Source organism: Eurypyga helias, unplaced genomic scaffold, assembly GCF_000690775.1.
Source record: "Eurypyga helias isolate BGI_N326 unplaced genomic scaffold, ASM69077v1 scaffold14877, whole genome shotgun sequence".
In the NCBI taxonomy this organism is placed as follows: Eukaryota; Metazoa; Chordata; class Aves; order Eurypygiformes; family Eurypygidae; genus Eurypyga; species Eurypyga helias.
In genome coordinates, this window is record NW_010261233.1 from 4,617 (window position 1) to 18,200 (window position 13,584).

At 38.2% G+C, this 13,584-nt stretch overlaps 1 protein-coding gene across 1 annotated transcript in view; it reads left to right on the forward strand.

The window, feature by feature from the left end:
• Positions 1-6,662: 6,662 nt before the first annotated feature.
• Positions 6,663-13,584, forward strand: part of LOC104512362 (laminin subunit alpha-2-like) — a gene marked incomplete at both ends in the record, with an annotated part of 60,858 nt that continues 53,936 nt past the window's right edge. Inside the window, 3 exons of the mRNA XM_010155309.1 lie at positions 6,663-6,764; positions 7,340-7,551; positions 13,273-13,384. Of these exons, the coding sequence (XP_010153611.1) occupies positions 6,663-6,764; positions 7,340-7,551; positions 13,273-13,384 (426 nt within the window). The remainder of the gene's footprint in view (positions 6,765-7,339; positions 7,552-13,272; positions 13,385-13,584) is intronic.

A 13,584-nucleotide genomic window follows, 5' to 3' on the forward strand; every position in this document is an offset into this window, starting at 1 on the left:
CTTCTCTGGAAGTTAACTCTAGATGGTAGAGTTGGGGGAAAGATCCCTTTCTTACAGGGGAAAAATTTAAATTCCCTATGAAGAAAACTGGCATTTTTTAAAAGCTAGCCAGAGCTATACTTTCATTCAAATGGAGCATGATTATTCTGCTACATGCTTTATCTGAAATACTACTATAATGCCTCAGAAGAGTTTTTATATACTATCTAAATTCAAGTCGCTCTAAGAGAAGAGAGTCTATTTAATCTCTAATTGGATTTTGAGTAGAACTAAAACATGCGGACTTTAGTGAGAGCTGTTACTAAATGAATTGAAGTTTGATGTTTTCTTGGTGATGGTTCTATCAGAATTCTTGTCTAGTCCCTGCCTTCCTTTACTCTACTACCAGCATGAAGACTGGATCAGTAAAACCCACCTAAATATCATAAATTTACAACTGTTACATTTTTAGAAGAAGACAGTAATCCAGGTGAGAGCTGGATTACAAATGGAATATTTCCTTAAACATAAATAAATAAAGTTAGAAAAAGCAGCCCTTTGTCCACTTCTTTCTGAATTGGGTGGGCTGGCTAGAAGAACACATATGCGCTTAGCTATTGGTTAAGATAGTACATTGTCTGTTCAGCACCCTGTGAAATCATCTCACAGCTGCATAGGTGCCAATAAATTATGGACTAAATTAATCACCACTAATAAAATGGGAGCAGTCTTTTTCTTTTTTTAAGGATTTCCTTCACATGGTTAGTGGTGTTGATCTGGTGGCAGATATCTCTATATTTGTTGTGAACTGTGTCATGAAATAAACATGTACCTACAAAGTTTGTGAAGGTGAAAGAGTCCAAATGAACTTCAACATTTTATTGCAGCGCTCTTTCATGGAAACTCAAGAAGGCTAGCAGGGAATGTTAAACTGTATGCAGTATGATTTCATTACCTTTATGCACTCTGTCCAGTGGTAGATATTACCACCAGGAATATGACAGAGCCACTGGAAGACTGAGTGAAACATCTTTCTTTGCCATGTCTTGTAATCATGACAGCAAGGAAAAGAACATTCACAGGGATATCAGGAAACAAATGGGGCTTTTGGTTTTGTGTGTGTGGTTTTTGGTTGGTTTTTTTTTTTGGTGATACCTTCTGGATTAAGAGAACTTTATCTCTAGAATCAGCAGCTTGCTGTGAGACCTCTTGGTTTTGTCTTCAGAGGTATGTGTGTTAGCTTTCTCCACAGGAATGTTCTGCTTGTTCATGTTCAGAAGCCTTTTATTTTTTGGTTTGAGGTGGTTTTTTTTTTCCTTTTTCTGGTAGCATTTGTTCACTTGGTATAGTTCTAATTGTATGTCTGTGTATACAATAATGTAATAGCAAGCAGGGTTCATGTTTCCAAAAGCATGTCACCCTTCTATAGCTGTATTGCACCTATATTTGGCTAATAAAAATATTACTTCTCTCTGCAATGCTTGTCTGTCTAATACAACGTGTCAGTGACTATATTTCTGCTAGAACCACTAACAGTGAAGAAGGTTGTCCAGCTTCTCAATATTTGTTGATGTCTTTTATTTTGCTTATTTCTAAAGTCTGGTGTTAACATGATTATTGGTCTAAATCTAGTTTAATGCTGTATTATATTTTTGCTTTTGAAGATGTCATGTTCTCTTGGATTAGGCCTGAGATCAAAGCCTCTCTGAGCTAAATCCAGTCTCATATAGATTTTACTACTAAACATATGAGCCAGGTGCATGTTTTTTATTTCAATAATACACTTACTGTGTAAGTGTATTACACAGTGTATTACCTTATTCATCTGTGAAATGTTTTTTTATGTCTTCACTTAATATTTATATTTAAAAAATAACTTGGAAGTGATTTCAAAGTCAAAGTTATCCATTGGAGGGGAAACTATAGACCAGCTACTTCATAGATTCCTTTGACTATACTAAGGACTTCTTTCAGTTGTCTACACATAGCCACATAGTGCTGTATCATATCCTCCAGTGCATTCCATCTGGCTTCCCCTCAAGAGGGTCATGGTCATCTAATTCACAAATGGGCCACTATATTTAGATGCTTTAATCTCAAACAGAATCTCTTCCTAGCTGAGAGAAGAGCATTTTACAGCTTAATGAGATAAGGGATTGTAGACAGCACCCTGTTTTAGTGGAGGTAGCTCCTGATCTTCTGAAGTGACATTTGGCAGATACTGCTCAGAAGAAATGGGGCAGCCTCTAGCGTAGTGGAGGAAGTGCTAAAACTTTACAGGCAGAGTTACAAGAGGCATTCAGAAGCAAAAGTGTGAATCACCGAATGATGCACGAATAAGGTTATAAAAGCTATGTAAGAAAGAGGTGCTCTCCAATGACATTAGAAGATCCTGACAGCTTGCCTCAGAAAAGCTTTGACAGCAGACTGAGTAAATGGAGGAAGAGAAAGACTTCTAGAATTTGATTTCCACAGAGAGAGATGCAAGCTTTCCTCATCTATGGCTTTGCAAATATTTGTAGTAATGTTGTTGTTTTCAGTGCTGTAGATATTTGCACTTACTATCACTTATCTTGATTTTAAAAGTGATTTTGGTGTGACAGACATCACACAACATCAAAGCATGCTTTACACAAGTTAGTAGTGAGTGCTTCCTCATACCCTCCAGCTTTCTTCCTGTTGAGCATGGGCATTTGTTCATAGGAAAGGAGCCATCTGTCCTGCTTCAGAGGGCTTTGGCTGACCCAGAATGCAACTGTCAGGATGTCGTAACCAGTCTTGTCTGATTATAATCTTTCACAATGCGTAACATAACAGTAGAAGTTCAGTTAACCAAGAACAATCAAAACAATGCCAGAAGTTTCTGCCAGAAACCTTGTGGATTAGAATTAAGATAGCTGTGATTTCTCTCTGCTATACTTGTATTTCTTGGGGAGTCTGTGACTTTTCTTGAACACATAGATTAGGCCTTCTGAGCTGGGAAGAAATATTTTATGTTTTAACCTAAAAACAGGTGGGAGAGACAAAGGAAATTCTGTGGAACTTCCTTGACGTTTTTAGTCAGCTATTATTGTCTCAATACATGCCCTTGTCATCAGCAAGGCAAACTTTAATTCTCTGTTCTCTTTGGGGTTGAGGCGGGTTGCTTTCTCTGAATCTTTGGGTGATACAGAGAACATCAAAATGAAGGGTGTTCAGGTGTCCAACTTCTGTATTGCCTTTGTATTAAAAAATTCAGTGAAAAGTATTTTTTGTACTAGATGAGACAAACTGTTCATGCAGCACATGGGCTGACCTCTGAATTCTATTGCCTGTGAATGAACTTGTACTTTAAATATACAGAGGAAGGAAATTACCTTTATAAACAATGGCAGAAGGAAGTAGTACTTTCTGGTTTAAATAAGTTTGGGATTTTTTTTTCTAATCTGCATTGGTATTATACAGCACACAAGGTAAATATATATTCTGAACTACTAGGTACTCTCTCCGATAAGTGCCATTCTGGGACCTTGATTTCAGTGTGTGATTCTGTTTGTGATATGCAAATCTTTACAGTTGCAGCCAGGAAACTCGGAGTTCTGTGGCTGCCAGAGACCTCAAGAGACCTCTTAGTGAGATTCCATCTCTTAGGCATCATGCCTAGAGTATCTCAGCATGTTTGAATTGCTGTTAAACATCTAATGAAGGAATTAAATAACGTTTTCAAGTAGCTTGATACTGTTTTGAACATCCTTACAGCCAGAAAGCTTTCTGTATACTCAAGCTGAATCTTCTTCATGCCTTCCCTGCAGTTGCCACAGGAAAATAAGTGGTCATTTCATTTTTTTTGATCTTTCATGTTTTGGTAAACTATTTTCCTATTTCATTTTAGCCTTTTCTTTTGTGGACTGGTCAAACCCACCCCTTTCCTCCCATGTTTCCTGTTGGTCATATTTTAGAAGCCCCTAATCCATTCTGGTTGCTTTCTCTAAACTACTATCTGTTTGTCTACTCCTTCTAAAAGATTTTTGGTCAAAGTTTCCATTGTTGACTGCTTTTCTATCTGCCTTTATTTTAAATCAGAACCTGTCCTTTCATTTTTCTGTATGACCTATCAATTCTCTGTGTTGGATTTTCATTTACTAAGGTAAAGGTTATGTAGTTGGAGGAAAAAGTCTTGGTACATATTTTTTTATAGGTTGCCCGAAACCACCCAATCTTTGTTTTCCCGTCATTTTTACTTTCTTGAAACCTTGTAGATAGTCTGAACTTGAAACAGAAATTGTAAAATTCTGCAAAAGTTATTCCTTTAAAATGCTTGTCTAAAGCTGAAAGCAATTCTGGGTACTTCCTCCAGCATTTGGGATATCTAAATTTTCTACACTCCTCTTAAAGTTATAAACCAGCCTTGACCACGAGGAAAACCAATATGCCATGAAAGGTGTGTCTAAGGAAAAAAAAAAAAGTCCTTTCATGTTGTTATTATCAAGGCTGAATTTAGTTGCATTGTCTCTAACAGGTTTGGATACTATGTAGACAGACATCCCATGCTGATGTTTGCCAGTGATGCTGAACTCGGAGGAGCTGTGGACTCCATCTCTCTCAGTAGACCTTACAGACTAACCTGGATAGACAGGCAGCTGGGCAGTCACTAACTGTATAAAATTGTTAAATTTTATAGCAAGTGTCAGATTGTGCAACTGGGATGGGCTAGTCCTACTTATACGTACAGACTGGGGGATGAGAAGCTAGAGAGCAGCCCTATGCAAAGATATCTGGAGTTTTGGGTTGACAGCAAGTTAAATATGAGTCAACAGTGTTCCCAACAGTAGCATCCTAAAGGGCCAACCATGTCCTGGGGTGCATGCAGCACAGCATAGCTAGCTGGTTGAGAGAGGTGATTGTCCCACTCCCTACTGCTCTGGTGCAGCCCCGCCTCGGGTCCTGTGTGCAGTTTTGGGTGCCTCAGTGTAAGAAGGACATCAGACTATTGGAGTGTGTCCAGAGGAGGGTGACCAAGATAGTGGGAGATCTTGAGGACAAGATGTGCAAGCAGTGGCTGAGGTCACTTGGTTTGCTCAGCCTGGAAAGAAGGCTGAGGGGTCACCTCATCACAGCCTACAACCTTCTCACCGAGGGTGGAGGAGAGGTGGACCAGGGCAGCTAATCCCTCCCTGGTGACCAGTGATAGGACACAAGGAAGTGGAATGAAGCTGTCAGGGGAAGTTCAGATTGGACATTAGGAGTAGGTTCTTCACGGAGAGGGTGGTTGATCCCTGGAACAGGTTCCCCAGGGAAGTGGTCGCAGCACCAAGCCTGTTAGAGTTCAAGGAGTGTCTGGACAATGCTCTTAGTCTTATGGTTTAGTTTTAGGTAGTCCTGCAAGGAGCAAGGAGTTGGACTTGATGAATCTTATGGGCCTCTTCCAACCTGAGATAACCTATGATCCTATGATTCTGTGACCCAAGCTTTCGGTTATGAAATTGAGTTAACTTTCTGTTTTTACCTAGCAATTAGCTGTATAGCCTCAGATGCAGCTTATGGAGTTTTACGCCTTTGTGGTTAATTCAAAATCAGTTATTTCTGTGCATTAAGTACTGGGAATCTTTTTCTTCCCTTAAATTAGATGCATCATAAAATAAGGAAGTTGATGATTTTCACTGCTTTCTGTTTCTGTGTGCAAACCCATCTAGTGTGATGAACAAGAGATTGCACATTATGCCCTTGAGAATAACCAGATTATTCCCTTTGTAGAAGACTCATGATTTTGCTCTGTGGTCAGCAGAATGGACTAGAAAAGCAGAAGGATCCCTGTGACTTTTAAGTCTCAGAGAGGAGGCTCATATTGCACTGAAGTGTGAGGCAGATAAATGTTGGTTTATAAATGCATCTCTTGCAACCTCTGATTTACTTATGCTGCTTCCAAACAATTAGCAAAAAGCACAGTTTCTGTACTGAACTCCGTCATTCAAGTCTGCAGCTTTTGATTTGCATTCTAAAACTCAGATCTACTTTTTCCATTTTTTTCCTGTAAAATTTAGTGTCAGTGCCATGGTTTTGGGGGCTAAAGGGCATGAAAAAAAAAAAAAAGAATATTGGTATGACATGAGAGCCTGGTTATTGACTCTTCTCACTGAAAGCTGAGTCAAACTGAGAAAAGAGCTGGAGCATTCTTTTCAAGTAAATTTATTTGACTCCATGAGGGAAAATTCTTACTTTATTTTAGATTACATTAGGTCATTCTAAGAAAAACATCACTGAGCTTTATTCTTTTTTGGTATTTTGCCTCATCAACAAAACTGAAGTTACTAAGTCTTCTACAGGTTCCTAAGGCTGCTATTGTAGAGGCCCAGCCTATATGAAGGCCATATAACTGAAATACACTGAAAACCTAATGTCAGTATCAAGAGGCAATTTGCATAGATTTCAGATCTGTTTCTGATTACTTTGTAAGTCCATGTGCTGAATTTGCAGCCTTCAACAGGAATAGAAGAAAAATGACTAAGCGTGATTTCTAGATGGTTGAGCAAGAAGGAAATGGTCTGTAGAGCTGTAATCTTCAGGTAGCTGCATATGGGTTTGCAACACTAGAGGTTTATTTCTGCGAAATAGTGATGCTGGGGAAAACTGTCCCCAAATGGTTAAGGCCTGTTTCCTTTGATTTAATTGCATTTTTTCTTTTTTCTTTTTTTTTTTCTCCCCAGGTAGCAGCTGCTGGAGGACATCTGAAATTTACAGTCTCCTATGACTTCACAGAGGAAGAAGAGGCATTTCAATTGATGGTTCAATCAGATGTCATCATAGAGGTAAAGTGATTGTATCTTCAGCCACAAAAAAAAAAAAAGAAAATTGCCTGCTTCTTCAGATGTTCAGCATGAAGCCTGGTGGTTGAGGACACAGAACAGCAGGGTGCACCACGTACTTTCAGCTAATTTATAGTGTCAGAAAATGGACACGCTTTAGAGAACTAAACTTCAGTATCTAAGGAGCCTCTGGCAATATTGCAGTAACTTACAGAACTATATTCTTCCTGTGCATCGGGAGGAATGGAGAAATAAAATAATTGATTGTTTGAGGTAACACTTTCACGTTCTTTCAGCAGACCTGTTCTTGGGCAGCTCAGCATTGTATGAATTTGCTTTTGTGTATGCAAAGCCATGACACTAGGTGTTAGCTGAATAACTTGAACTTTCTTTTCCACTGACTTTCAACTTTATAAGGCAAACCTATTTCAGGGTTTTGAAAGGTGAATGTTATTCCTGAAATTTATTATTCTTGTAAAAATATACTATTCAATAAATTCGGTACCCGAACTGGGTACAGAGCTTTTTCTCCTGACTTTTTTCATATTTAAATGTCTTTATTTCATGTCTCTATCTAGGGAGGTGGCTTGAGAATCAGCTCTCCAAAAGAGGGGATTCACCTGCAGCCTTCTGAAGAGCACACTGAAGAAATTGCGCTGAAACCAGAATCTTTCTCCGTGCATGGCACTGATGTTCCAGTCAGCAGGAGGGAATTCATGACTATCCTTGCAAATGTAAAGAGGATCCTCATAAGAGCCACCTACAGCAATGGGATGAATGCCATCTACAGGTGAACGTTGGAAACGTGTCCGTTTGCTATAGGCAGCTTCTCAACATATTTTTCTTGTTTCTTCAGACAACTAAGCTGATACAATTTAAAACACACTAATTTATTGTCATGAAATCCATAGAATTCATCTAGAATTTCAAACAGTTAGGTTTTTTTTTTTATTTTGGGTAGGCAGACAGAGGAAAGACAACAGAAAGAAGCTGCCTTGTAAGAAAATCACAGAATCACATGGACTGTTAAGGCATGAATGACAGTTCTATAAATATGTTTATTTTGTGAACACTGTGATTCCCATGTATATGGTAAATCATGGAGTGCAATAATGACATGTTGAAGTAAGAGATGATATATTGTTTATATATTGGTTTCCCTATTTAATGAGCATACAGAGCCACGTTAACAGTGGACCAGAAAATAATATCCTAAGCCTCTAAGCTGGAAAAGTGGCTCGAGGGGAAATTTCTGTGTTTTTAATCAGTACCACACACAGAACTGGCTAATCCCAAAGCCTTTCCCTCAGTTCATGTCAGGTTGTTGCCTGGACTGCTTAAAACCACTGATTTCATGTGAACTCTTCTGAGTCTTCTGATAAAATGAAAGACACGTTGTATGAGACAAGACAGTTGTTCTAGCTCAGTGGCTGTGGTGTGCTTGAACCTGTAAAGCTCATCTTGCATTTAAAATTTTCATAAATGCATGAGCAAATATTCCAGGTAGACTAGAAGGCAGTCTCTCTCCTGATACTGTGTGGTTGCACTCTGTGTATATATTAATAATTAGGTGGCCCAAGTAATATTTTAAAATGTACAATGGAATTGATCACGTAGTAGTTTTTTTTTACTCAGAAGGCATGAAACCTGAAATGTTCCTTAACCTACAAATTGCTTGATTCAGCAGCATAAACCCATTTGGAATGGAGGGAGCTGATAGTACTTTAGTGATTATTTGCTGAGAGCATACATACAGTTTTTGCTACTGTGAAATTTCTTAAGCAATCCAACCATCATTTGAATACTTATGTAATTAAAATGCATCCTAAATTGAAAGGCAGGTTGTGTCAACAGCATGCAGATTTCTGAGTTGAGCTTTGGCAGTCTATTTTTTCCCTGCAAAAAGAATTCAAGTTTCTTCAATCTCTTTCTCTTTCTGTGGTTTAGTATGTATTACCTTTCTGTAAATAAGTTTGTGAACCATAACTAGCTTGAGTTTGAGCCAAACTGTTTCCTAATTTGCTCATTTGGCCATCAGTCTTGCATCTCCCTGCATCCAGTGTGAAAACCTTTCATGGCCCATCACCTTCCTGGTGTTAGAGGAGACTCAAACCACCAGGCCAGAGCTCATCTCTTACTATGAGCAGACCATGAGAAGCTGTTAAGCCACAGCTTACCTCTGAGACTAGTGGGAGCTCAGGGAGTACTCTTCTTCCATTCTGTTGTCATTCAAATAAAATGAAAAAAAAACCCATTAGTCAGAGTTTTCCAAACTAAAGGAGTGGAGGACTGATTTTGGGGTGAGTCTGTACTTTCATGCCTGTGGAAGACCTGTCAGTGGCACGTTTGGGAGATTATGCATTGCTGCCTGCATCCCAGATTACTGCGTATTATTTGGCCATGTGTGATGCCTCGCTGTTTTATAGTCTTGTTCATATTCAGCCTTTGGAAGATTTCAGTGGTGTGTTATAGGTAACTTTCCAGAAACATGTCTTTGAAATGTTCAAAGAGCTCCAGGACAAACACATAATTTAGGCTTTGCAGGTTAGTAGCCACCATCTTCTAGATGTAGTGACATTACAGTTAGGAAGCTTGATCCCTTAAAGGCAACAGTTTAAAAGGGGGTTAGGGGAAGGGACTGAAGTAATTTTAAAGAGTACCTTTTTCGCTATAAATGTTTCTGTATTACTGGTACATCTCTAGCTGTCCCTATGATGTCTCTTACCAGAGAAGAAAGCAATGGTTACTGTGTTAGCATAGTTACCATCAACATGTCCTGAAGTCTCTGAAAATACTTTACTTTGCTGTAAAGTAAACACATTTTATTGTGTGTTGTCAGGGTGCTCATTGCAGTTTGAAGTGACAGAAGAGAGGATATGAAATTCCAGTCATAATTAAATGAAGTAGATTTTTCACCTTTGATTTAACTGGAGGAGTTTCACCCATCAGGGTGGGATTTACTGTGTGGAGTTCAACCTTCTCAGAACAGTGCGTGCTCCCAGTCACATGATGTAGCGAGAACAGCATCTACTGTCATCCAGCCCAGTTTATGAACTGGTTTAGGCATATTGCGGATTTTCAGTGTGTGTCTCAGTACTGACTTTTTAATAGTCTCTGACTTTCATTCATGCTAAAACATACTAGGTGCAAGGCTGTGCTCATAACATTATGATCATGCAAAAACCTCTTTTTCTCTGCCCATTTAGTACCACAGGGAAAATGTCCAGACCCAATGAATAGGATATTTTGTGATATCTTGGGCTGATTAAGAACCATTCTTGATGGGTTTCAAAGGAAAACATTTGGCCAAAGAAATAGTGCAAAGCTAAGCCTTAGTACATATGTACTTTTGAACTAAGAGTTTTTGTCTTGTAAACAGGTATGTGTGGTGGACAGATGGATATTCCTCTGAGAGAGTAAAGAGGGTCTGGCAGAGAGACAGAAATATTACAGGGTTATTAGATCCTTCATGAATGACACTTTCTGCCTCAAAGCATCAGCAGAATTATGCAACATACTAATTAGAGATTACTATATTAAGCAACCTGTTCATTTAAATACTGTAAGTTTTCAAAATGGATAATGACACCACATATGTAAGGACTTCCAAGAGTGCTATTATAATCTCTGCTTGAGAAGAGGCCAGAATGGAAGCATTGTAAGATTAAGCAATTTTCTTGCAGTCATGTAGAAAGAGACTTAAAATTTCAATTAAGTTGTCTCCAGCTAGCAAGAGCTTTACCTTAAAAATTATATTTTTCACCCTTGTCTAGTTTAACCTACTGGAAACATTAGTTAATCAGTAGCGCTTTCAAGTAGTTACTAAAAAATATTCATGCGGTAATGGTGAGTTTGACTCTGTGTTTTTGAGAACTTTTTTTGGGTCATTTTAAGCTTAGAATGTTGATATTGCTCTATGGCGTAATTAGGAAGCTTCCTCAAATGAGTGGAGTATCATTTAGATGATCAAGTAGGATAAAAAATGAGAACACAGAACTGCAGCAATCAATTTGAAAGTGATCACAGCTTCTGGGTTTAAATCAAGATCCTGCTGTCACTTGACAGATCTTCCAAATTGTTGCAGTTAAGTCCATCTGTAGTAGAAGCAACAGGCCAGGAAAAGACAGCTCTCTTTTATCATTTTGCTTGATCTAATATTGTTAGCTTGTGCTTCAAAGAAACTTTAATAGCACTGTCTTCAGTTTTAATATTCAGAGTGGCCACTGATGTAGATACTCAGATGAGCACTGGAAACTATGGAGCTAAAGATAATGGTTGCTTGCAACCACATATAGAATCAGTCCTAGACACAAGGAGAAAGAGGGAAGGAAAGGCCAAGGGTTTTCTTCCCTATGCAGTATTACCTTCAGGACAAATGAGGAATGATTGGGTCGGTACTTTGTGTGCCTTATGAAGCTGATGTGATTCAGCTGCCTGGCATAGCAGACAGTAAACTATGCTGATAATGCCTGAAACGTCCCCTTCCCTTTTAATCTTGTTTGTTTTTAGAAGTCAACAGTTGCCTGCTGACAGTAACAGTCAACTTAAATATTTGGTCTCAATGTTGTATCTCAAATTGTTCATGCATCTCCAGGATCCAGTGTCCCATTACTGCCAGCATTATGTATTTTAATGAATGCAGAATGGCATCGAGGAATCAAAATTGCAACATCAAAATAGGAGGAAAAAAAAAACCACTGCAGCTTTCTTCACTGAGTAACTGTTAAGGCTAAAAACTGTTAAACACATCAAAATCCCATTTAGCAAATAGCAGAACATAATGAAAATTGGAACAATTCAGTGAATACAAATGTGGGATAATACTGGGAGGATTGTTTCTCTGTGTAAGTGCTTCTCTTTGTTCCAAGATATGTGCTGGGAGTGAACTAGCTGTAGTTCAAATGATAAATAAAACTTGGCCATTTACTAGTAATTTGTTTCTTGATTTACAGATTTTTCTCCTTAAATTGTTATATTTTTTTTACTGGTAAAGTCAACACCATTTGATATCTAAGATCCTAGAGATTGGTTCTTTTACTGTAAGGAAAACGCAAAAGCGTGATTGCAAAATAAACTTGCAGCAATGGAGCGAAGGAGACCTGTTGAAAAGTGAGAGAGGTCTTACGGAACATCTGGAGAGGAACGTGCATCCTTCTCTTAAAATAGTTTCAAGACCCTTTTACAGAACTTCTAATATCACCAAATTAGATTCAAGTCTTTAACTCCATAATCTGCAATGATAATCCCTCTGAAGTCCATTCATGTCCCTAGTGGTGGCAAAATTTCTGTTTTTCTGAAGCTTCCATCCCAATTTTTTTTTTTCACCTTACCTTTCATCTCTGTCTTGTTGAGCATAGCTGTAAAATTAAATGGGAAAATATCCTGTCTTAACTTTTCCTCCAACCACTCCAGTAACAACAAAATATTTTTCTTGGATGTTTTCTTATCCAAGGTCATCCAAATAATTTTGATGATTTTTTTTTGGCAGTCAGAAGATAAATGCCTTAGTATGGAGGAAAAGTTTGTTGTACATTTTCCAAAGAAAATTGATTATTTTTAACAAAATACATGTCATAATAGAAAGACATTTACTTGCTGAAAAAGACTTCAAAAAAAGCTTTTTAGGTAGCTCCAGTAATCAAACACAGTTAAGATTGCAAGATGAAAATATAAGTCACTGAGTCTCAATAATGCATTAATGTTCCTTCTGAATTTTCATAAGAATTAAGTCTCCAAATTCCTTTCCCAAATGGATACTGTTGAGGTAAACTACATCGGTTTTACTTATTATCTGCAAGCTTATCAAAGGATTTTTGCTGTCTCTCATTATACTTCCATGTTTTTTTTTTTAAATAACTATCATGTTCAGTGTTGGGCTAAAGAATGGCTGTTTAGCCGATGTTTAGCATGTATGTTTTAATGGAGTTGGAGAACAATCTCCAACTCTGTCTTCTCTGTCATTGGGGAAACCAAGGTATGTGGTAGAAGATTTCATATATATACCTTTTTAATTCATACATATAATACTTAGATCCTCCTGTACAAAGCTGAAATCTTTTTCAGAGGTCACATCTCCAGTATAAAATTACCCTATAACCAAAGCTTAGCAATGTAATATTTTAGAAGGCTGGAGTAGTGGTTCATAAATTTTGACGACACTGCTTAGTATCAAATTTGCTATAAATACAGCTGCAGTGTAAGCTGGCACATGTGGCTTGCAGGCCAGGAATAGCCTTCCATCTACTGATACAGTGGTGTGAGACATTTTAAATCTATTTTTATTAATGTTTGTCTGACCATAGTGTCCCTCACATGATGGACAAAAATAGTAACAAGCCTACAGACATATAGTTTAGGAAGAAGTAGTTTTGAATATGAAAACCTCCTTATATTTATACAAGAGAACATAAACAAGCCACCTAATGTCACTTTATACTGTTTGTTGTATCCAGCTGCACATGTATTTCCATGTAGTTCGCTATTTTAATGGCTTCATTTCTGTTTCATCCAGACTAAGAAGCGTTAGCATTGAGGTTGCTGACCACACTTCAGCTGGGAGCAAGGTGGCGTCTGCGGTGGAGTTGTGTGACTGTCCCCCAGGGTATGATGGCACCTCGTGTGAGGTGAGTCTGGATTGATTGTACTAACACTGTAAGCAACCGGTGGCCCTGTGTTGGTAGAAAATAGTGAGAGCGCTGTCCATTCCTGTTAGGAATTTGGTATAGCTTGTCTAGTTACCTCTATTTCTAGGTGGTGGTTCATTAGATTTGATAATATTTGAGATCTGAAGTTTTACACTGCTGTCGTGATTTCTGAGTTAGGG